This window comes from Salvelinus alpinus, chromosome 14 (assembly GCF_045679555.1).
Source record: "Salvelinus alpinus chromosome 14, SLU_Salpinus.1, whole genome shotgun sequence".
In the NCBI taxonomy this organism is placed as follows: domain Eukaryota; kingdom Metazoa; phylum Chordata; class Actinopteri; order Salmoniformes; family Salmonidae; genus Salvelinus; species Salvelinus alpinus.
In genome coordinates this window covers 49,380,816-49,402,989 of record NC_092099.1, presented here as the reverse complement: position 1 = coordinate 49,402,989, position 22,174 = coordinate 49,380,816, and the positions used below count along the sequence as shown (strand labels likewise).

At 46.5% G+C, this 22,174-nt stretch overlaps 1 protein-coding gene across 4 annotated transcripts in view; it reads right to left on the bottom strand.

Annotated features, from left to right (window-relative positions):
* The window catches only part of LOC139539012 (rho GTPase-activating protein 15-like), a 157,654-nt gene extending 136,642 nt beyond the window's left edge, over nt 1–21,012 (bottom strand). For 3 of the 4 annotated variants that reach the window (XM_071341670.1, XM_071341671.1, XM_071341676.1), the window contains exons 1-2: nt 17,364–17,394; nt 16,445–16,545 (exon numbers count right to left, since the gene is read on the bottom strand). In XM_071341670.1, coding sequence (XP_071197771.1) covers nt 16,445–16,545; nt 17,364–17,379 — 117 coding nt within the window. In that variant the 5' untranslated portion in view covers nt 17,380–17,394. Of the gene's footprint in view, nt 1–16,444; nt 16,546–17,363; nt 17,395–20,916 lie in introns of those variants that run through there. The other variant, XM_071341672.1, reaches the window with a different exon arrangement.
* Nucleotides 21,013–22,174: the final 1,162 nt, after the last annotated feature.

Genomic DNA, 22,174 nt, shown 5'->3' with positions numbered 1-22,174 from the left:
ATATAATAATACAAGTGTAATAAAATGGTAAGGACACTAACGACACCTAATAAACTGGACAGATGTATTATTTTAAACACAACATGGACATCGATTCCTCATTTGTCATGAGACAGGGCTTAAATTATGTGAAACTGCTCAGATTACTGCACGTTCCTCAAATTGCCATTAGGCCAGTTTCAGATATCAATTTTTCATATCAATAATGTACTTTCAGAACAAGATCATGCCTCTGTGTCTCGTGGAGTGAAAGTGGCGTGTCCCCAGAGTACAGGGGACGATGTTTATCACATCACCCCCATCATCTCACCAGACTGTTGGAGTACAAGCATTTCGCAGCACCTGCAATAACATCTGCAAATCTGTGTACGCGACCAATAAACTTTGATTTGATTTCACCAGACTAAACGCCAGCAGACAGCAGGCTTTGGCTTTGGGGAGGAAAATGTCCTCCAGTCCTTGGTTCAGCCATAGTCTTTGAACTCTGCTAAAGACTGATTTCCAAATTTACTTATGAAGGTCTTACAGGCTGAAACGTCAGGGTTTTAGTGTAAATAATAATGAAATCCTCAGCTTTTTAAGGGAGAGTCAGTTGACCATAATACTTCTGAGGTAAATTAGTATCATTCATCAAGAAAATGACAGTGGTGTCCACCAGAATATTCAACATGTAACCTCCAAAGCAACTCTTCCCTTCTTCCTTCTACAGAGTATGGGTGGGGGATCATGGGGGAGTGACTCTTGCACCATTTTCCCAACCCTCTAGTGTCATGAGAGAACTTACCAGAAGCATTACTATACTTCTTGGTGTGACAGGTGGATACTGAGTAGCTCTCTTCTGTCTCGCCTGGCCGGTGCAGCTCGTTGGCAATCAAGGGCGGGGCATTGTCTTTATAAACTGAGTTTTTTTGCGTTCATTCACGGATTTCTCTTGCTGTATGAGGTTGGCGTACTCTGGGAGAACAGGAGCATTAATAAAGGTGGCTTAGTTTGGCTATTTAAGTGCTCAATGCTACATTGGTACAGAACACAACAGCTGTGTCTGACTGGGATTTCTCTGTCTTAGCCACACAGCCAAAGCAAATCGCTGCTTAACCAAATCCATATGTTTTATCTCTCCTAAGTCTTGTGCAGTTGGCCGTTGGCAATGTTACTCCCCCCCCCCCCTAAGTTTAGCCTCACGGGTAGACGAAAGGCCAGCTTGAGCTAGTGTACTGCATAACGATCCATAGACGAGCAGCTAAACTTGTAGGATTAAATCCAGGATGAGAAAATACTTACGTAATCACTTAAAAGTCATGAACCAACCGTGATGCATAATAAACTTAACCAAACAGTCCTCTAGGACTTACAGTAAATGCTGATGATGTAATGATTGAATCATGGTCCACTCACTGTCTATAATCCTTTTTCAAGATGAAGGCAGAGATGCAGCGTAAAATAAACCAAAGGGCGTTTTCACACACACACACACACACACACACACACACACACACACACACACACACACACACACACACACACACACACACACACACACACACACACACACACACACACACACACACACACACAAAATCCAGCAATGCTCTTTGAACTGGCTGGATGATCCTTCAACATGGAGTTATTCAGCCCAGCTGCCCTGGGCCAGGGAGGGGGCTTCTATAAATGTTATTTTACAGGGTGACGTTGGATGATGGAGAAACCATGACGCAACTGTAGGGTCATCTCCCTCTTTCCCTCTACACACAGAGACCTTGTGAGCATTGAGGGGTGTTGGCCTGTCTGTAACCCGGACCCATTCATGATTCTGTAATGGAGATAAGGCAGAACTATACAATTTAAATGCAGACTGGATCAGGGACCTATCTGATGTAAGGGGTTTTCTTACACAATCTATCTCCTTATCAAAGACAGCCAAAAAACAATCTATCTCCCGATTAAATACAGCCAAAAGGACAGTTCATTCTTAAAGAGTTTAAGGTAGGGAAGGTGTTAAAACCACTATACAAGTCTCACTTTCTAACCTTTCAAATCATTTTCTATTAAATCAGCTTGGTGCAGCTTGGTGAGAGAGATATCCAGGCCGAGCCACGGCTCCAGGAGAGATCAGCAACCGTAATTAAATTCATAATGAGAGTCGTCAAGGAGCCCCAGAAATCAGACAAGGACACTATCACTAATGATGTCCCCTCCACCCCTCTCCACTTTTAGAAATTCTCCAACACAGCGGAATAGGAATTTCTCTGATGGGCTGACCCAGACAGATGAGAAGGCCCCGTCGAATGAGATTTGTTGTGTAAGGTGAGGCATTTAATGAAATGTACTATATAAGCTTACAACTAGTAAGTGAATGTCCATTTGCATGTACAAAGCCTATAGGCCAAGCTGCAGCATGCCTTGGTTGGCCATTTGGTATGCTTTATTCACTCAATTTCCTTTGGCCAATTGGAGTAATCAAAAGTCAATATGTTGTCTTTCATGCCCCTTTCATAAGAAAAGCAAAGACTAGAAACTTTCCGGATCCTATGTGAATGGCAGTCTACTCCGATTATGTGGTTCTTCTTGGTGTTGGGCTTTGTCTGATGTCTGAATGCAGGGGGATTGATTGGCTCACCAAAACAAGAGCTGTCACCATGGAGAGAGCGAAAGAGAGACGCACACAGAAAAACACACATACAGACAGACAGAGAGAGACACAGAGACAGAGAGTGAGAGAGAGACAGAGACAGAGAGAGAGAGAGAGAGAGCAAGAGAGAGCGAGAGAGAGAGCAAGAGAGAGCAAGAGAGAGCGAGAGAGAGGCGCGCCAGGGCACTGGACTGTTCACCAGTAATCCGCTGCATTCCGATGGCTCTCTCCTAAATAACCCTACACCCACAGACAGCTGGACTGAGACCAGCTGACTGGTTGCTATGTCAACCTCTTGCACCATTTCATCCTGAAACAAATGTGGTGACGACAACAACCCCTTTTTAATCCAATCTCCAGTTTGTCAGTCCAACAAAGTCATTGAATAAGGCCCCTGACTTTCGGATGGCTTAATGTGATTTTGAGCTGTGGTTCTGCTCCCACCGGTCGTTAATCTTCATTAGGCTACACAAAAATTATGCCATCTCTAAAGACCTAAACAAAAAATAAAACAATAAAACAGATCCCACACTTTCATTTTCATTCTTGCTGCTCAATCCCAAACCTCTGTCAATTTGGTTGCTGGGGAAACGACTCTTCTGATCCACTTGCCAGAAAGACAGAGGTAACTGACAGAATGCCATATCTAACATGACTCCTCTCTAATCCTCTGAGGCTGGTTACTCATGGCTGGAGCACTAACATCAGTCCTGTATCGCCACAATACATTTTATTTCAAGTATGTCCGACATGTTTGATATGAAATGTATTGAGATTGACAGGAGCTACCTGAGTCAGACAGACAAAGGTCATACCATGTGACCGACACTGAGTATATTATGAACACCTGCTCTTTCGATGACATAGACTGACCAGGTGAAAGCTATGATCCCTTATTGATGTTACCTGTTAAATCCACTTCAATCAGTGTAGATGAAGGGGATTGTGTTGTCCCCCCCCTCTTTTATATTATCTATGCATATTCACGTTAACTCTACCTACATGTACATATAACCATAATTACCTCGACTAACGGGTGCCCCCGCATATTGACTTTGTACCGGTACCCCCTGTATATAGCCTCGCTACTGTTATTTTACTGCTGCTCTTTAATTACTTGTTATTTTTATTTTTTACTTATCTATTTTTTACTTAACACATATTTTTCTTAAAACTGCATTGTTGGTTAAGGGCTTGTAAGTAAGCATTTCACTGCAAGGTCTACTATACCTGTTGTATTTGGCGCATGTAACAAATAACATTTGATTTGATTTGAGAGATTAAAAAATGATTTTTTAAGCCTTGAGAGAATTGAGACATGGATTTATGTGCCTTTGAACGTGGTCAAAGGCATATGGTCAAGAACTGTAACGCTGCTGGGCTTTTCATGCTCAACAGTTTCCCGTGTGTATCAAGAATGGTCAATGGACCCAATGGAAATCCAGCCAACTTTACACAACTTTGGGAAGCGTTGGAGTCAACATGGGCCAGCATTCCTGTGGAACGCTTCGACACCTTGTAGATACCATGCCCCAATGGATTGAGGCTATTCTGAGGGCAACTTAATATTAGGAAGGTGTTCCTAATGTTTGGCACACTCTGTGTAGAGCTGTGAATATGGGTTACTAGACAGAACTCATGACGTTGTGTGGGGAATAGATTTTGAACCATAAGTAAAAGTGAAAGACCTAACTGTTTCTACAGACAGCCAAATATAAATAATTCTCTCTGCATATTTTTTCTTCCCTACAGAGAAGTGATAATGACTTCTTCTTGATATCAGCATCTCACATGTGGGAGGTGACAATCTGGCGATCACACCTCAGAACTGTTGATATCTCCTCTTAACAGGTTGGCTTCCTTTTTCCACATCACCATGACAACCACCTGCTGTCAGCAAAAAAAACAAGACTTAACTTAAAAAAGATTAGGAAAACACACCCGCTGCGAGGATGCAAATAGAACATCCATGCAGCCAGTGAATGAATTGGGAAAATAGACAGAAGTCCAATATGCACGATGCTTAAGGGGCCCCCTGCCTGACTAAATTGTAAGGCGTTTGATTTTATGGATAGAAGAACTTCCAGATAATCTGTGTCTCATTCCTAGAAAAACAAAGCAGTGTTTTTTTATAAGTACATAATGGGAGCTTTTTGCTGAATTTGCACAGCAGCATGGGGTCCTGAGAGGGACTTTAGGAAGAGAACGATGGGGAGTAATCCTAGTGTCATCATCTGTGATGGGGTTTGAGACCCCCTGACATTCTGGGCTGGAGTGTCTATATATTTGACTGATTGGACAGGCAGAAATCGAATTCCTTTCACCACATCAGTGGTCAGACCCCAGAGGGTGAACAACAAAGCTTTAGGATAGCAGCTCAATCTGGAGCAGCGCAATCTCTCAATCTGGGGGCCTATCTGAACTGGCACCTATAGTGTCAAAAGTAGTAGGCAATAGGGTGCTGTTTTCGGACCCAATCTGGGTGTTCCAGATCCTTGCCAAAGGGTCATCATGGCAAGCCACAAGCTCCTGCCCACACAGACACTCACTATACACTTACTGAACCTCTCAGACAAAGACTAGCCCTCCACAGACAAAGCACCGTTCTCTCAGACCAAACAAACCCAGAGATGTTTTCATTTTTCTTAGCAGCAGGCCAGCCCCACGCGTCTGTTGGTCCTTCTATAAACACACTGGCCTGCCTGTACAGTACAAGCATCTGTACTCAGCTTCTCTACTGCTCTTCTCTGGACCTGGTATTATGGCTTGAAGATGTCCTTGGAAATCAAACTCTGTCGAGTTCAAACAGATGGCCACATCAACAGGTGCTAGAGAACTAATGAACACATCTGATGTACTCATATCCCCGTCCCAGCAGGAGGCCTTTCGCATTTTGGTAGGCCGTCATTGTAAATAAGAATTTGTTCTTCACTGACTTTCCTAGTTAAATAAAGGTTAAATAAGATAAATAAATATAGATTGTGATCCGGGTTGCTGTTTCTTGAAATACTCCTTTACAATGCGATAAGAATTAATTACGATTGATATCTAATTTCTGTGTAAATAAAGTTAATTTCACTATAATGTTGATCAGGGGAGGTACAAGTATGTAAATGAAGTAAATTTCACTATAATGTAGCTTAGTGAAGGTATAAGTATGTACGGTTTTGGGGCAGTGGCTTCTTCCTTGCTGAGTGTCCTTTCAGGTTATGTCGATATAGGACTGTTTTACTATGGATATACTGTATATACTTTTGTGCCTGTTTCCTCCAACATATTCACAAGGTCCTTTGCTGTTGTTCTGGAATTGATTTGCACTTTTCGCACCAAAGTACGTTCATCTCTAGGAGACAGAACGCGTCTCCTTCCTGAGCTGTATGACGGCTGTGTGGTCCCATGGTGTTTATACTTGCTTATTATTGTTTGTACAGATGAACGTGGTACCTTCAGGCGTTTGGAAATTGCTCCCAAGGATGAACTAGACTTGTAGAGGTCTACAATTTTCTTCGGAGGTCTTGGCTGATTTCGTTTGATTTTCCCATGATGTCATGCAAAGAGGCACTGAGTTTGAAGGTAGGCCTTTAAATACATCCACAGGTACACCTCCAATTGACTCAAATTATGTCAATTAGCCTATCAGAAGCTTCTAAAGCCATGACATTATTTTCTGGAATTGTCCAAGCTGTTTAAAGGGACAGTCAACTTAGTGTATGTAAACTTCTGACCCACTGGAATTGTGATACCGTGAATTATAAGTGAAATAATCTGTCTGTAAACAATTGTTGGAAAAATTACTTGTGCCATGCACAAAATATAGATGTCCTAACCGACTTGCCAAAACTATAGTTTGTTAACAAGACGTTTTGTGGAGTGGTTGAAAAAAGAGTTTTAATGACTCTTGTTTCATTATAATGGATGGAACAACATTTACTTTTACATTTGAGTCTTTTTGCAGACACTGTTATCCAGAGCGACACACAATTAGTCCATTCATTTTAAGATAGCTAGGTGAGACAACAACACATCACAATCGAATCAAGTACATTTTCCCTCAATAAAGTGTTTATCAGCAAAGTCAGAGCTAACGGGAAAGTAAGTGTGGGGGGGGTTCCGGTGAACTGGAGGCACAGTAGGGAACAAAGCACACACCCCTGAGGGTCCCCCGTGTTGATGGTCAGCGTGGCTGATGTGTTGTTGCCTACCTTCACCTCTTGGGACGGCCCATCAGAAAGTCCAGGAACCAGTTGCAGAGGGAGGTGTTCAGCCTTAGGGCTTGGTGATAAGCGTGGAGGGGACTATGGTGTTGAATGCCGCGCTGAAGTCTATGAACCACATTCCTACATAACTATTAATTTTGTCCAGGTGGGTAAGGGCAGAGTGGAGTGCATATCATCTGTGAATCAGTTGGGGCGGTATGCGAATTGGAGTGGGTCCAGGGTGTCTGCAATGATGGTGCTGATGTGAGCAATGACCAGCCTTTCAAAGCAGTTCATGGCTATAGATGTGAGTGCTACGGGGCGATAGTCATTTAGGCAGGTTACTTTGGCATTCTTGGGCACAGGGACTATGGTTGTCTGCTTGAAACAATTTGGTATTACAGACCGAATCAGAGATAGGTTGAAAATGTCAGTGAAGACACTTGCCAGCTGGTCAGCGCATGCTCTGAGTACGCATCCTGGTATTCCGGCTGGCCCTGCGGCATTGCGAATGATAACCTATTTAAAGGTCTTGCTCACATTGGCGATGGAGTGCGAGATCAGACAGTCATCGGGAACAGCTGGTGCTCACATGCATGGCTCAGTGTTGCTTACCTCGAAGCGAGCATGGAAGCAATTCAGCTTGTCTGGTAGCTGGGCAGCTGGGCTTCCCTTAGTAATCTTTAAAAGATTGCAAGCCCTGCCACATTCCGCCGAGCATCAGGGCTTGCATAGTAGGATTCGAGCTTAGTCCTGTATTGACACTTTGCCTGTTTTATGGCTCGTTGGAGGTCGTAGCGGGATCCGCTCCTTGAAAGCGGCAGCTCTAGCCTTTAGCTCAGTGCGGATGTTGCCTGTAATCCATGGCTTCTGGTTGGGGTATGTATGTACGGTCACTGTGGGGACGACGTCGTTGATGCACTTATTAATGAAGCCGTTGACTTATGTGGTAAACTCCTCAATGTCATTGGATGAATCCCGAAACATATTCCAGTCTGTGATAGCGAAACAGTCCTATAGCTTAGCATCTGCTTCATCAGACCACTTCCGTATTGAATACGTCACTGGTACTTCCTGTTTGAGTTTTTGCTTGTAAGCAGGAATTAGGAGGATAGAATTATGTTCACATTTGCCAAATGGAGGGCGAGGGAGAGCTTTGTATGCATCTCTGTGTGTGGAGTATAGGTGGTCTAGAGTTTTTTCCCTCTGGTTGCACATGTAACATGCAAGTAGAAATTAGGTAAAAAGGATTGCAGTCTCCCTGCATTAAAGTCCCCTGCCACAAGGAGTGCCAATTCTGGATGAGCATTTTCTTGTTTACGTATGGCCTTTAACAGCTCATTGAGTTTGGTCTTAGCTCTAGCATCGGTTTGTGATGGCAAATAGACGACTACGAAAAATATAGATGAAAACTCTCTTGGTAAATAGTGTGGTCTACAGCTTATAAAGAGATACTTTATAAGATAAAAAAAAGAAAAAGAGATACTTTTGGGCCTGGTCCGGTATCTGCAGCAAATCCTTTGTGTCCGACTCGTTAAGAAAGTCGAAGGGCCTGCTATGCTCCTTCTTCAGACAGTAGGGCCTGCTCCTCTCCTTCTGCAGACAGTAGGGCCTGCTCCTCTCCTTCTTCAGACAGTAGGGCCTGCTCCTCTCCTTCTGCAGACAGTAGGGCCTGCTCCTCTCCTTCTGCAGACAGTAGGGCCTGCTACGCTCCTTCTTCAGACAGTAGGGCCTGCTCCTCTCCTTCTGCAGACAGTAGGGCCTGCTCCGCTCCTTCTGCAGACAGTAGGGCCTGCTATGCTCCTTCTTCAGACAGTGGGGCCTGCTCCTCTCCTTCTTCAGACAGTAAGGCCTGCTCCTCTCCTTCTGCAGACAGTAGGGCCTGCTCCTCTCCTTCTGCAGACAGTAGGGCCTACTACGCTCCTTCTTCAGACAGTAGGGCCTGCTCCTCTCCTTCTGCAGACAGTAGGGCCTGCTCCTCTCCTTCTGCAGACAGTAGGGCCTGCAACGCTCCTTCTTCAGACAGTTGGGCCTGCTCCGCTCCTTTTGCAGACAGTAAGGCCTACTATGCTCCTTCTTCAGACAGTAGGGCCTGCTCCTCTCCTTCTGCAGACAGTAGGGCCTGCTATGCTCCTTCTTCAGACAGTAGGGCCTGCTACGCTCCTTCTTCAGACAGTAGGGCCTGCTCCTCTCCTTCTGCAGACAGTAGGGCCTGCTCCGCTCCTTCTGCAGACAGTAGGGCCTGCTATGCTCCTTCTTCAGACAGTAGGGCCTGCTCCTCTCCTTCTTCAGACAGTAAGGCCTGCTCCTCTCCTTCTGCAGACAGTAGGGCCTGCTCCTCTCCTTCTGCAGACAGTAGGGCCTGCTACGCTCCTTCTTCAGACAGTAGGGCCTGCTCCTCTCCTTCTGCAGACAGTAGGGCCTGCTCCTCTCCTTCTGCAGACAGTAGGGCCTGCTACGCTCCTTCTTCAGACAGTTGGGCCTGCTCCGCTCCTTTTGCAGACAGTAGGGCCTACTATGCTCCTTCTTCAGACAGTAGGGCCTGCTCCTCTCCTTCTGCAGACAGTAGGGCCTGCTATGCTCCTTCTTCAGACAGTAGGGCCTGCTCCTCTCCTTCTTCAGACAGTAGGGCCTGCTCCTGTCCTTCTGCAGACAGTAGGGCCTGCTCCTCTCCTTCTGCAGACAGTAGGGCCTGCTACGCTCCTTCTTCAGACAGTTGGGCCTGCTCCGCTCCTTCTTCAGACAGTAGGGCCTGCTCCTCTCCTTCTGCAGACAGTAGGGCCTGCTCCTCTCCTTCTGCAGACAGTAGGGCCTGCTACGCTCCTTCTTCAGACAGTTGGGCCTGTTCCGCTCCTTCTTAAGACAGTAGGGCCTGCTCCTCTCCTTCTGCAGACAGTAGGGCCTGCTCCTCTCCTTCTGCAGACAGTAGGGCCTGCTACGCTCCTTCTTCAGACAGTTGGGCCTGCTCCTCTCCTTCTGCAGACAGTAGGGCCTGCTACGCTCCTTCTTCAGACAGTTGGGCCTGCTCCGCTCCTTCTTCAGACAGTAGCGCCTGCTCCTCTCCTTCTGCAGACAGTAGGGCCTGCTCCTCTCCTTCTGCAGACAGTAGGGCCTGCTACGCTCCTTCTTCAGACAGTTGGGCCTGCTCCTCTCCTTCTGCAGACAGTAGGGCCTGCTACGCTCCTTCTTCAGACAGTTGGGCCTGCTCCCCTCCTTCTTCAGACAGTAGGGCCTGCTCCTCTCCTTCTGCAGACAGTAGGGCCTGCTCCTCTCCTTCTGCAGACAGTAGGGCCTGCTTTGCTCCTTCTTCTGCAGACAGTAGGGCCTGCTCCTCTCCTTCTGCAGACAGTAGGGCCTGCTACGCTCCTTCTTCAGACAGTTGGGCCTGCTCCGCTCCTTCTTCAGACAGTAGGGCCTGCTACGCTCCTTCTCCAGACAGTAGGGCCTGCTACGCTCCTTCTTCAGACAGTAGGACCTGCTCCGCTCCTTCTTCAGACTGTAGGGCCTGCTACGCTCCTTCTTCAGACAGTAGGGCCTGCTACGCTCCTTCTCCAGACAGTAGGGCCTGCTCCTCTCCTTCTGCAGACAGTAGGGCCTGCTCCTCTCCTTCTGCAGACAGTAGGGCCTGCTACGCTCCTTCTTCAGACAGTTGGGCCTGCTCCGCTCCTTCTGCAGACAGTAGGGCCTGCTATGCTCCTTCTTCAGACAGTAGGGCCTGCTCCTCTCCTTCTTCAGACAGTAGGGCCTGCTCCTCTCCTTCTGCAGACAGTAGGGCCTGCTCCTCTCCTTCTGCAGACAGTAGGGCCTGCTACGCTCCTTCTTCAGACAGTAGGGCCTGCTCCTCTCCTTCTGCAGACAGTAGGGCCTGCTCCTCTCCTTCTGCAGACAGTAGGGCCTGCTACGCTCCTTCTTCAGACAGTTGGGCCTGCTCCGCTCCTTCTGCAGACCTTCTTCAGACAGTAGGGCCTGCTCCTCTCCTTCTGCAGACAGTAGGGCCTGCTACGCTCCTTCTTCAGACAGTTGGGCCTGCTCCTCTCCTTCTGCAGACAGTAGGGCCTGCTACGCTCCTTCTTCAGACAGTTGGGCCTGCTCCTCTCCTTCTGCAGACAGTAGGGCCTGCTATGCTCCTTCTTCAGACAGTAGGGCCTGCTCCTCTCCTTCTGCAGACAGTAGGGCCTGCTACGCTCCTTCTTCAGACAGTTGGGCCTGCTCCGCTCCTTCTTCAGACAGTAGGGCCTGCTATGCTCCTTCTTCAGACTGTAGGGCCTGCTACGCTCCTTCTTCAGACAGTAGGGCCTGCTACGCTCCTTCTTCAGACAGTAGGGCCTGCTACGCTCCTTCTTCAGACAGTAGGGCCTGCTACGCTCCTTCTTCAGAAGGTAGTGCCTGCTACGCTCCTTCTTCAGACAGTAGGGCCTGCTACGCTCCTTCTTCAGACTGTAGGGCCTGCTACGCTCCTTCTTCAGACTGTAGGGCCTGCTCCTCTCCTTCTGCAGACAGTAGGGCCTGCTACGCTCCTTCTTCAGACAGTTGGGCCTGCTCCGCTCCTTCTTCAGACAGTAGAGCCTGCTATGCTCCTTCTTCAGACTGTAGGGCCTGCTACGCTCCTTCTTCAGACAGTAGGGCCTGCTACGCTCCTTCTTCAGACAGTAGGGCCTGCTACGCTCCTTCTTCAGACAGTAGGGCCTGCTACGCTCCTTCTTCAGACAGTAGGGCCTGCTACGCTCCTTCTTCAGACAGTAGGGCCTGCTACGCTCCTTCTTCAGACGGTAGGGCCTGCTACGCTCCTTCTTCAGACTGTAGGTTCTGCTACGCTCCTTCTTCAGACAGTAGGGCCTGCTACGCTCCTTCTTCAGACAGTAGGGCCTGCTACGCTCCTTCTTCAGACAGTAGGGCCTGCTACGCTCCTTCTTCAGACAGTAGGGCCTGCTACGCTACTTCTTCAGACAGTAGGGCCTGCTCCTCTCCTTCTTCAGACTGTAGGGCCTGCTACGCTCCTTCTTCAGACAGTAGGGCCTGCTACGCTCCTTCTTCAGACAGTAGGGCCTGCTACGCTCCTTCTCCAGACATTAGGGCCTGCTACGCTCCTTCTTCAGACAGTAGGACCTGCTCCGCTCCTTCTTCAGACTGTAGGGCCTGCTACGCTCCTTCTTCAGACAGTAGGGCCTGCTACGCTCCTTCTCCAGACAGTAGGGCTTGCTACGCTCCTTCTTTAGACAGTAGGGCCTGCTACGCTCCTTCTCCAGACAGTAGGGCCTGCTACGCTCCTTCTTCAGACAGTAGGGCCTGCTACGCTCCTTCTTCAGACAGTAGGGCCTGCTCCTCTCCTTCTTCAGACAGTAGGGCCTGCTACGCTCCTTCTTCAGACAGTAGGGCCTGCTACGCTCCTTCTCCAGACAGTAGGGCCTGCTACGCTCCTTCTTCAGACAGTAGGACCTGCTCCGCTCCTTCTTCAGACTGTAGGGCCTGCTACGCTCCTTCTTCAGACAGTAGGGCCTGCTACGCTCCTTCTCCAGACAGTAGGGCCTGCTCCTCTCCTTCTGCAGACAGTAGGGCCTGCTCCTTTCCTTCTGCAGACAGTAGGGCCTGCTACGCTCCTTCTTCAGACAGTTGGGCCTGCTCCGCTCCTTCTGCAGACAGTAGGGCCTGCTATGCTCCTTCTTCAGACAGTAGGGCCTGCTCCTCTCCTTCTTCAGACAGTAGGGCCTGCTCCTCTCCTTCTGCAGACAGTAGGGCCTGCTCCTCTCCTTCTGCAGACAGTAGGGCCTGCTACGCTCCTTCTTCAGACAGTAGGGCCTGCTCCTCTCCTTCTGCAGACAGTAGGGCCTGCTCCTCTCCTTCTGCAGACAGTAGGGCCTGCTACGCTCCTTCTTCAGACAGTTGGGCCTGCTCCGCTCCTTCTGCAGACCTTCTTCAGACAGTAGGGCCTGCTCCTCTCCTTCTGCAGACAGTAGGGCCTGCTACGCTCCTTCTTCAGACAGTTGGGCCTGCTCCTCTCCTTCTGCAGACAGTAGGGCCTGCTACGCTCCTTCTTCAGACAGTTGGGCCTGCTCCTCTCCTTCTGCAGACAGTAGGGCCTGCTATGCTCCTTCTTCAGACAGTAGGGCCTGCTCCTCTCCTTCTGCAGACAGTAGGGCCTGCTACGCTCCTTCTTCAGACAGTTGGGCCTGCTCCGCTCCTTCTTCAGACAGTAGGGCCTGCTATGCTCCTTCTTCAGACTGTAGGGCCTGCTACGCTCCTTCTTCAGACAGTAGGGCCTGCTACGCTCCTTCTTCAGACAGTAGGGCCTGCTACGCTCCTTCTTCAGACAGTAGGGCCTGCTACGCTCCTTCTTCAGACAGTAGGGCCTGCTACGCTCCTTCTTCAGACAGTAGGGCCTGCTACGCTCCTTCTTCAGACTGTAGGGCCTGCTACGCTCCTTCTTCAGACTGTAGGGCCTGCTCCTCTCCTTCTGCAGACAGTAGGGCCTGCTACGCTCCTTCTTCAGACAGTTGGGCCTGCTCCGCTCCTTCTTCAGACAGTAGGGCCTGCTATGCTCCTTCTTCAGACTGTAGGGCCTGCTACGCTCCTTCTTCAGACAGTAGGGCCTGCTACGCTCCTTCTTCAGACAGTAGGGCCTGCTACGCTCCTTCTTCAGACAGTAGGGCCTGCTACGCTCCTTCTTCAGACTGTAGGGCCTGCTACGCTCCTTCTTCAGACTGTAGGGCCTGCTACGCTCCTTCTTCAGACAGTAGGGCCTGCTACGCTCCTTCTTCAGACAGTAGGGCCTGCTACGCTCCTTCTTCAGACAGTAGGGCCTGCTACGCTCCTTCTTCAGACAGTAGGGCCTGCTACGCTCCTTCTTCAGACAGTAGGGCCTGCTCCTCTCCTTCTTCAGACTGTAGGGCCTGCTACGCTCCTTCTTCAGACAGTAGGGCTTGCTACGCTCCTTCTTCAGACAGTAGGGCCTGCTACGCTCCTTCTCCAGACAGTAGGGCCTGCTACGCTCCTTCTTCAGACAGTAGGACCTGCTCCGCTCCTTCTTCAGACTGTAGGGCCTGCTACGCTCCTTCTTCAGACAGTAGGGCCTGCTACGCTCCTTCTTCAGACAGTAGGGCCTGCTACGCTCCTTCTTCAGACAGTAGGGCCTGCTACGCTCCTTCTTCAGACAGTAGGGCCTGCTACGCTCCTTCTTCAGACAGTAGGTCCTGCTACGCTCCTTCTTCAGACAGTAGGACCTGCTCCGCTCCTTCTTCAGACTGTAGGGCCTGCTACGCTCCTTCTTCAGACAGTAGGGCCTGCTACGCTCCTTCTCCAGACAGTAGGGCCTGCTCCTCTCCTTCTGCAGACAGTAGGGCCTGCTCCTTTCCTTCTGCAGACAGTAGGGCCTGCTACGCTCCTTCTTCAGACAGTTGGGCCTGCTCCGCTCCTTCTGCAGACAGTAGGGCCTGCTATGCTCCTTCTTCAGACAGTAGGGCCTGCTCCTCTCCTTCTTCAGACAGTAGGGCCTGCTCCTCTCCTTCTGCAGACAGTAGGGCCTGCTCCTCTCCTTCTGCAGACAGTAGGGCCTGCTACGCTCCTTCTTCAGACAGTAGGGCCTGCTCCTCTCCTTCTGCAGACAGTAGGGCCTGCTCCTCTCCTTCTGCAGACAGTAGGGCCTGCTACGCTCCTTCTTCAGACAGTTGGGCCTGCTCCGCTCCTTCTGCAGACCTTCTTCAGACAGTAGGGCCTGCTCCTCTCCTTCTGCAGAGAGTAGGGCCTGCTACGCTCCTTCTTCAGACAGTTGGGCCTGCTCCTCTCCTTCTGCAGACAGTAGGGCCTGCTACGCTCCTTCTTCAGACAGTTGGGCCTGCTCCTCTCCTTCTGCAGACAGTAGGGCCTGCTATGCTCCTTCTTCAGACAGTAGGGCCTGCTCCTCTCCTTCTGCAGACAGTAGGGCCTGCTACGCTCCTTCTTCAGACAGTTGGGCCTGCTCCGCTCCTTCTTCAGACAGTAGGGCCTGCTATGCTCCTTCTTCAGACTGTAGGGCCTGCTACGCTCCTTCTTCAGACAGTAGGGCCTGCTACGCTCCTTCTTCAGACAGTAGGGCCTGCTACGCTCCTTCTTCAGACAGTAGGGCCTGCTACGCTCCTTCTTCAGACAGTAGGGCCTGCTACGCTCCTTCTTCAGACAGTAGGGCCTGCTACGCTCCTTCTTCAGACTGTAGGGCCTGCTACGCTCCTTCTTCAGACTGTAGGGCCTGCTCCTCTCCTTCTGCAGACAGTAGGGCCTGCTACGCTCCTTCTTCAGACAGTTGGGCCTGCTCCGCTCCTTCTTCAGACAGTAGGGCCTGCTATGCTCCTTCTTCAGACTGTAGGGCCTGCTACGCTCCTTCTTCAGACAGTAGGGCCTGCTACGCTCCTTCTTCAGACAGTAGGACCTGCTACGCTCCTTCTTCAGACAGTAGGGCCTGCTACGCTCCTTCTTCAGACTGTAGGGCCTGCTACGCTCCTTCTTCAGACTGTAGGGCCTGCTACGCTCCTTCTTCAGACAGTAGGGCCTGCTACGCTCCTTCTTCAGACAGTAGGGCCTGCTACGCTCCTTCTTCAGACAGTAGGGCCTGCTACGCTCCTTCTTCAGACAGTAGGGCCTGCTCCTCTCCTTCTTCAGACTGTAGGGCCTGCTACGCTCCTTCTTCAGACAGTAGGGCTTGCTACGCTCCTTCTTCAGACAGTAGGGCCTGCTACGCTCCTTCTCCAGACAGTAGGGCCTGCTACGCTCCTTCTTCAGACAGTAGGACCTGCTCCGCTCCTTCTTCAGACTGTAGGGCCTGCTACGCTCCTTCTTCAGACAGTAGGGCCTGCTACGCTCCTTCTTCAGACAGTAGGGCCTGCTACGCTCCTTCTTCAGACAGTAGGGCCTGCTACGCTTCTTCTTCAGACAGTAGGGCCTGCTACGCTCCTTCTTCAGACAGTAGGGCCTGCTACGCTCCTTCTTCAGACAGTAGGGCCTGCTCCTCTCCTTCTTCAGACTGTAGGGCCTGCTACGCTCCTTCTTCAGACAGTAGGGCCTGCTACGCTCCTTCTTTCAGTTGAAAGTGTCGTGCCCCAGCTGATAATCACCTCAAAAATTGCCTCAAAACTGAACCTAAACTATACAATTTTTTTTTACACATATAATAGATGAAATAAATTAAGTATGATGGGGAATGACGTAAAATTATGTAATTACCAATTGTGAATGAAGAACAGGACGGGCCCTTCTGTAAGCAACTATCCTGAACCATTCCCAGAAAGTTGTGGGAAGGTTGTATGCAAAATAACCATAAGACAACCACACTCTCACCAAGCTTTAAGAAACATATGGTTCTCTGAACGTTATGTGCTAGCTGGGGAAACAATTTAGTGTTGTTCTTCAAGTTGCCAGGTGCTACTCTGCCCTCTAAATCTCAAAAGAAAAGTGGTTGGTGTGGTTTGGCATGGCAGACTGCTGTTTGTTTACCCAGCTCGAACAGGGCCTCAATGACCTCTGACCTCCGACCCTTGACCCCTACCCATCCCCCCAATGAAAAGCACTTCTCTCAGAAGGACTGGTCAGAGTCCGTGAAAACCTGACACGTTACTTTTCACCAGCCTGCCCAGTCTGAAAGGTGAACACTGACCTCTCCTCCAATAGGAACAGTCCTCCTTGTTCCCCACTGGCTAGCAGAATGCACTGAGCACTGTATGCGGCATCTAGCACACGGCTCCGAGGGAGGGCGTTCTGTCAGAGACAGGAGAGGGAGGGCATTCAGTCAGAGACAGCAGTATAGCCCGGCAGACACAAGGACAAATTAGTTACTCAGAGAGTGTGCAGGGTCACAAGATAGTGCTGTTCAATATAGTCACTACCCAGCTAGCACATAACGTTCTGAGAACCATATGTTTCTTGTAGCTTGGCATGGTTGTCCTATGGTTACTTTGCATACAACCAACTTTTTGGGAAGGGTGCAGGATAGGATGGCTTTGGAACTTTCTCAGCACATTTAAGGAACTTCACCCCCAAAAAATCTATATTTCAGCACTTTAACAGAACGTTTCCTAAAAGTTCAAACATGGTCACATTTGAAAACATGTTTGGTAATGTTCTAGGAATCTTCACCAACTTGTTTGACATTGAGAATGTTCTCAAATAGTGCAGAGAACGTTAAGAAACAATAGGAATTTCAGTAGGTCCACAGAACATTTCAAACAAGTTCACTTGTGGTCATATTTTACTGCATTTTAGGAACATTCTCAAAAATGTTGTTACTTAACCTTTCTTGGGCACGTCTTCAACAGCCATTGAAACTGCTGGGCGCCAAATTCAAATACAGAAATATTCATTATAAAAATTCAGAAAACAAAACATATTTTACATAGGTTGAAAGATTAACTACTTGTGAATCCAACCACGGTGTCAGATTTTTAAAAATGCTTTACGGCGAAAGCATATCTTACGATTATTTGAGAACATAGCCCACTAGACAAATCATTACAAAAGTAGCCAGCCAAGTAGAACAGTTAAACATGTCAGAAATAGAGATAAAATTAATCCCTTACCTTTGATGATCTTCATATGGTTGCACTCAGCAGACATTCATTTACTCAATAAATGTTCCTTTTGTTCGATAAAGTCTCTTTATATCCAAAAACCTCCGTTTTGTTCGCACGTTTTCTTCAGTAATCCACAGGCTCAAACGCAGTCAAAACAGGAAGACAAAAAAATTCTAATTGTATCCGTAAAGTTCATAGAAACATGTCAAACGATGTTTATATTCAAACCTCAGGTTGTTTTTAGCCTAAATAATCGATAATATTTCAACCGGACAATAACGTCGTCAATTTAAAAGGTAAACAAGAAACGCACTCTCTCGGTCATGAAAAAGCTGGTATAGGAAACCTACAAAATAATAGCAAGAACCCCCTCTGCAGTTTAGAAAGAGCTGTCATAATGCTGTGCTGATAAACATTTACAATACATGTTTAACATTTAAAAGCATGAAAAAGCTCTGTGACACTTTAGGGTCCACTCATTCCGACTGCTCTTACTTCTTCATTTTTCAGAATACAAGCCAATTTCTAAAGACTGTTAACATCTAGTGGAAGGCATAGAAACTGCAAATTGTGTCCTAAGTCAATGGATACTGTAATGGCATTGAATAGAAAACTACAAAAACAAAACTACTTCCTGAATGGATTTTTCTCAGGTTTTCCCCTGCCAAATCAGTTCTGTTATATTCACAGACACTATTTTAACAGTTTTGGAAACTTTAGAGTGTTTTCTATCCAAATCTACCAGTTATATGCATATAATATCTTCTGGGCCAGAGAAGCAGGCAGTTTAATTTGGGCATGCATTTCATCCAAAATTCCCAATGCTGCCCCCTACTATAGTGAAGTTAAGCGATGTTTTCAGAATGTTCAGAGAATGTATGGTTCTCTTTTATGTCAGTTCTTGGCAATATTCTGGTAATGTTGAATTCTACACATGAACATCAATTAGCTCTAAATTCTGTTCTCAAAACATGAAGAAAACTTTCCATAAAACCTTTGGTAACATTCTGAAAACGTTCTAAGATTGTTATTAAGAAACATGCGTACATTCCGTTCTCGGCATCACCAACACTCTCTTTATCCTCTATCTTGTTAAGTGTGTTCAGGTGTGTTGGCAGCGCCCAATAATTGGCCACACCTGATCTTAATAAGTGCATGTTTCCTTTGAAATGGGGTCTCTTTGAATAGACTAAAATGAACAGTTTTGTATGTGTAAAAAAACATGGCATACAAGCTCCATCCTGGTGGTGCAGTGGACTAATTCCAATGATAGGGAATAGATGATCATAGGCTTGAATCTCACTGATGCCTTGACAGCAAAAAAAGTTTGACAAACATATGTTAATGCCTACTGTATCTGTCCTTGGAGTTCAAAAATGTTAACCCAACATAAACTAGCAGTGTTATTAAAAGTGTTATTGAAACATTTAGAGAAAGTTATAAAAGAGAAGTGTACCCAAAATCCAGAAACTCCCAAGTGATTCCATGCATTGAAACTAGTTCAGCGGAGTTTGCATTCTCCCCGTCCCTGTACTGCTGTACTGAAATAGCTGCAAACATGGGTCACATGCCTCGTGACGTTGCTGGATGCAGGCCTCACTCTGCTCCGTTAACAGTGAGTTCATGATTCAGAAATCCACGAAGTGTGGGCAAATTAAATTTTTTATTGAAAGTGTACAGCCAAATTAGCTATTTTTGTCAAAAGGTACTATCAGTTTTGAGTCAGGAAATGTGTACTTTTCCGCCTAAATCATTTTAAATTATTTTATATAATTATTTTATGTAGCCGACTGCCACAGCAGCAGAGATGGGTAACAACCGCGTATTTGTGCCCTTGTGGGGAGACCCTGCTATGTAAAAACGTCACGATATGCCCTTATATGGAGCTTGACGTCACAGATTTAATTTTTTGGGGGGTGAGAAGGAGCTGGGGGCGAAAGTTAATCGTTTTCATATTGCAGGTAAAGTTAGTTATGCAAGGTGGAAAAATAGATGGCAGCAAGAGCAAGCTGGTGTTCGGACCCTGGCTTCACATCATTCAGGAAATCAAGGGAAGAAGGCGCAAAATATCCCTGTTTTCCGATAAAAGATAGAGAGAGATGCAGAAGATGCTTAATAGCAATTCGAAAATATACTGAAAAAATATATAAACGCAACATGTAAAGTGTTGGTCCCGTGGTATATCAAGAAGCTGATATTTGCATGAGGCAAATGGTGGTCACACCAGATACTGACTGGTTTTCTGATCCATGTCCCTACCTTTTAAAAAAAAGAAGGTATATGTGACCAATATCTGTATTCACAGTTATGTGGAATCCATAGATTAGGGCCCAATTTATTTATTTAAATTGACTGATTTCCTTATGTGAACCGTAACTCAGTAAAATCTCTCAAATTGTTGCATGTTGTGTTTATACTGTATTTTTGTTCAGTATAGTAAATACCATGTAAATACTCCTGCAGCCAACCTTGTTTATACTGTATTTTTGTTCAGTATAGTAAATACCATGTAAATACTCCTGCAGCCAACCTTGCATCACTGCATGTGTGTAGCAAGCGCTTCAGCTACGAGGCATATGAACGAGATATGCAATGTGAAATGATGGGGACAGAAAACCAAAGGATATTAAAAAACACAGCTTTTGCTACTGTATTTCCATGGACTGGATCTGGCACAGTGCCAAAATACAAAGGTGTGTTTGAGAAGAGAAAGCGAGAAAGCAAGCATACGGAGGTATGTAGCCTGATTCTTGACATTGGAGGTGTTCTTAATATATTACCATTGCATCATATTATGTAGACATAGAGGCCTAGGTGCTCTAAAGGTGGTGCCCTCTGTATGTATGACAGGGAGGTTGAGAGACAATAGACATTTTGTCACCTTAGATTGCAGAATATAATATCCAAAAAACATTGAGATAAATATACATAAACATAGTCTACAAAAAAATTACGCTGCTTCTACTCTCGGTTTATTATCTATGCATAGTCACTTTACCCCTACCTACATGTACATATTACCTCAATTACCTTGACTAAGCTGTACCCCCACACATTCACTCGATACCGGTACCCCCTGTATATAGCCTTGCTATTGTTATTTTATTGTGTTACTTTAAAAAAAAACTTTAGTTAATTTAGTAAAATATTTTCTTAACTCTTATTTTTCTTAAAACTCCATTGTTGGTTAAGGGCTTGTAAGTAAGCATTTCACAGTAAGGTCTACACCTAATGTATTCGGCGCATGTGACAAATAACATTTGATTTGATTTAGTGTTTTGTGAAAACATAAACCCACCAACGCTCTGTTCACAGAGGTTTAAGATAAGCGATCATTCAATAAATTTAAGTATCCCCTAAAAAAAAGTATATTTCTACAATTCTTACAGAAATGGAGGAACGTAATGATGATGAGTCTCACTTGGGAGTTTCTGGATTTTGGTTAAACTTCTCCTTTATTAAGTAAGTTATTCAAAACCTTCCAAATAACCTTTACATTTCGCTCTTAGAAAAACGTTCTTATTACATTCTCTAAATGTTGTGAATGTTATTTAATTACCTTCAAATAACCTTTAATTTCCGTTCTCAGCGTGTTAATAAAACCTCCCAGGAAAACGTTCAGGGAACCATAGTAAAACATTCTCAGAACCTCCTTGCAACTTAAAAATGTACATTCCCAGAAATGGCAAAATGTTCACCTCTGTTCTCAGAACATTTAAAAAACGTTCAGTTTCACCGGTCAGGAAATGTATGGCTTTGTGAAACCAAAACAAAAGTTCCCACAACTTCAAAAGAACCAAATGTACTAGCTGAGTATGTTATGTAACAAGTCAGAATGGACTGAGGGGAAAGCAAACATTTATGGGGCTTTTATAGCTCAGCTTAAGTTATTTGTTTAGAAGCCTTCCTCTTTGGACAAAGTCTTAAAAACAGGAAGAATGTGATTTAAAAAGGTTTTTGAGGTGTTGGCTTTTAAGAATACCCACAAAGTGAGCAAAGATTGAAAAGGGTGCTATTTTCAAAGGAAATGCTGAGATGGTGAAAACATACACAGTATTCAGTGATATATCGATATATATATATATATATATATATATATATATACATATATACCTTTTTGGAAAAGCTGTAGAAGCAAAGTGTAAGACAGCTGGAACATTTCAGTTGATTTTCTTATAGAAAGGTCACACGGGCTTTGACAGCAAGCACATCACTTCAAGATCAGTAGTGTTCATCATTAGATTGTGACAGTGACGTCTCTGTGGAGCGATTTCAACACTCTTTGGTTACACATGGGGTCTGTGGAAATGATTCAATATCTGTCACAAGCTAAACGTGTCATTTTTCAAAAGAGAATTAATTCAACACTGCTGTTTCAGTTCCCAATGTATGATGAAAATGATTGTGAAAAGTGCTATAAGAAACAATAAGGACTGTCCTTACAGAACATTTTCTAGGAGTGGGCCAATGCATAATGTGTACTGTATAGCAATGGTCTGTCTTTGCAAAACTGCTTCAATACATTAAAGTGAGTCTGGTTTAGATTGCAGACTAGTGTGAGGTCAGTGAAGCTCGTAGAGAAATAGCTCTTTCATTCAGTACAGAGGGAAAATACATTAGTACAAAGGCTCCTGTTGTAAACCACACACCTGGAAAGGCAACCGATCACAGCACTTTAACTACAGTACAGGACCAGGTGAGTAACTAGAGTACAGGACCAGGTGAGGAACTAGAGTACAGGACCAGGTGAGTAACTAGAGTACAGGACCAGGTGAGTAACTAGAGTACAGGACCAGGTGAGTAACTACAGTACAGGA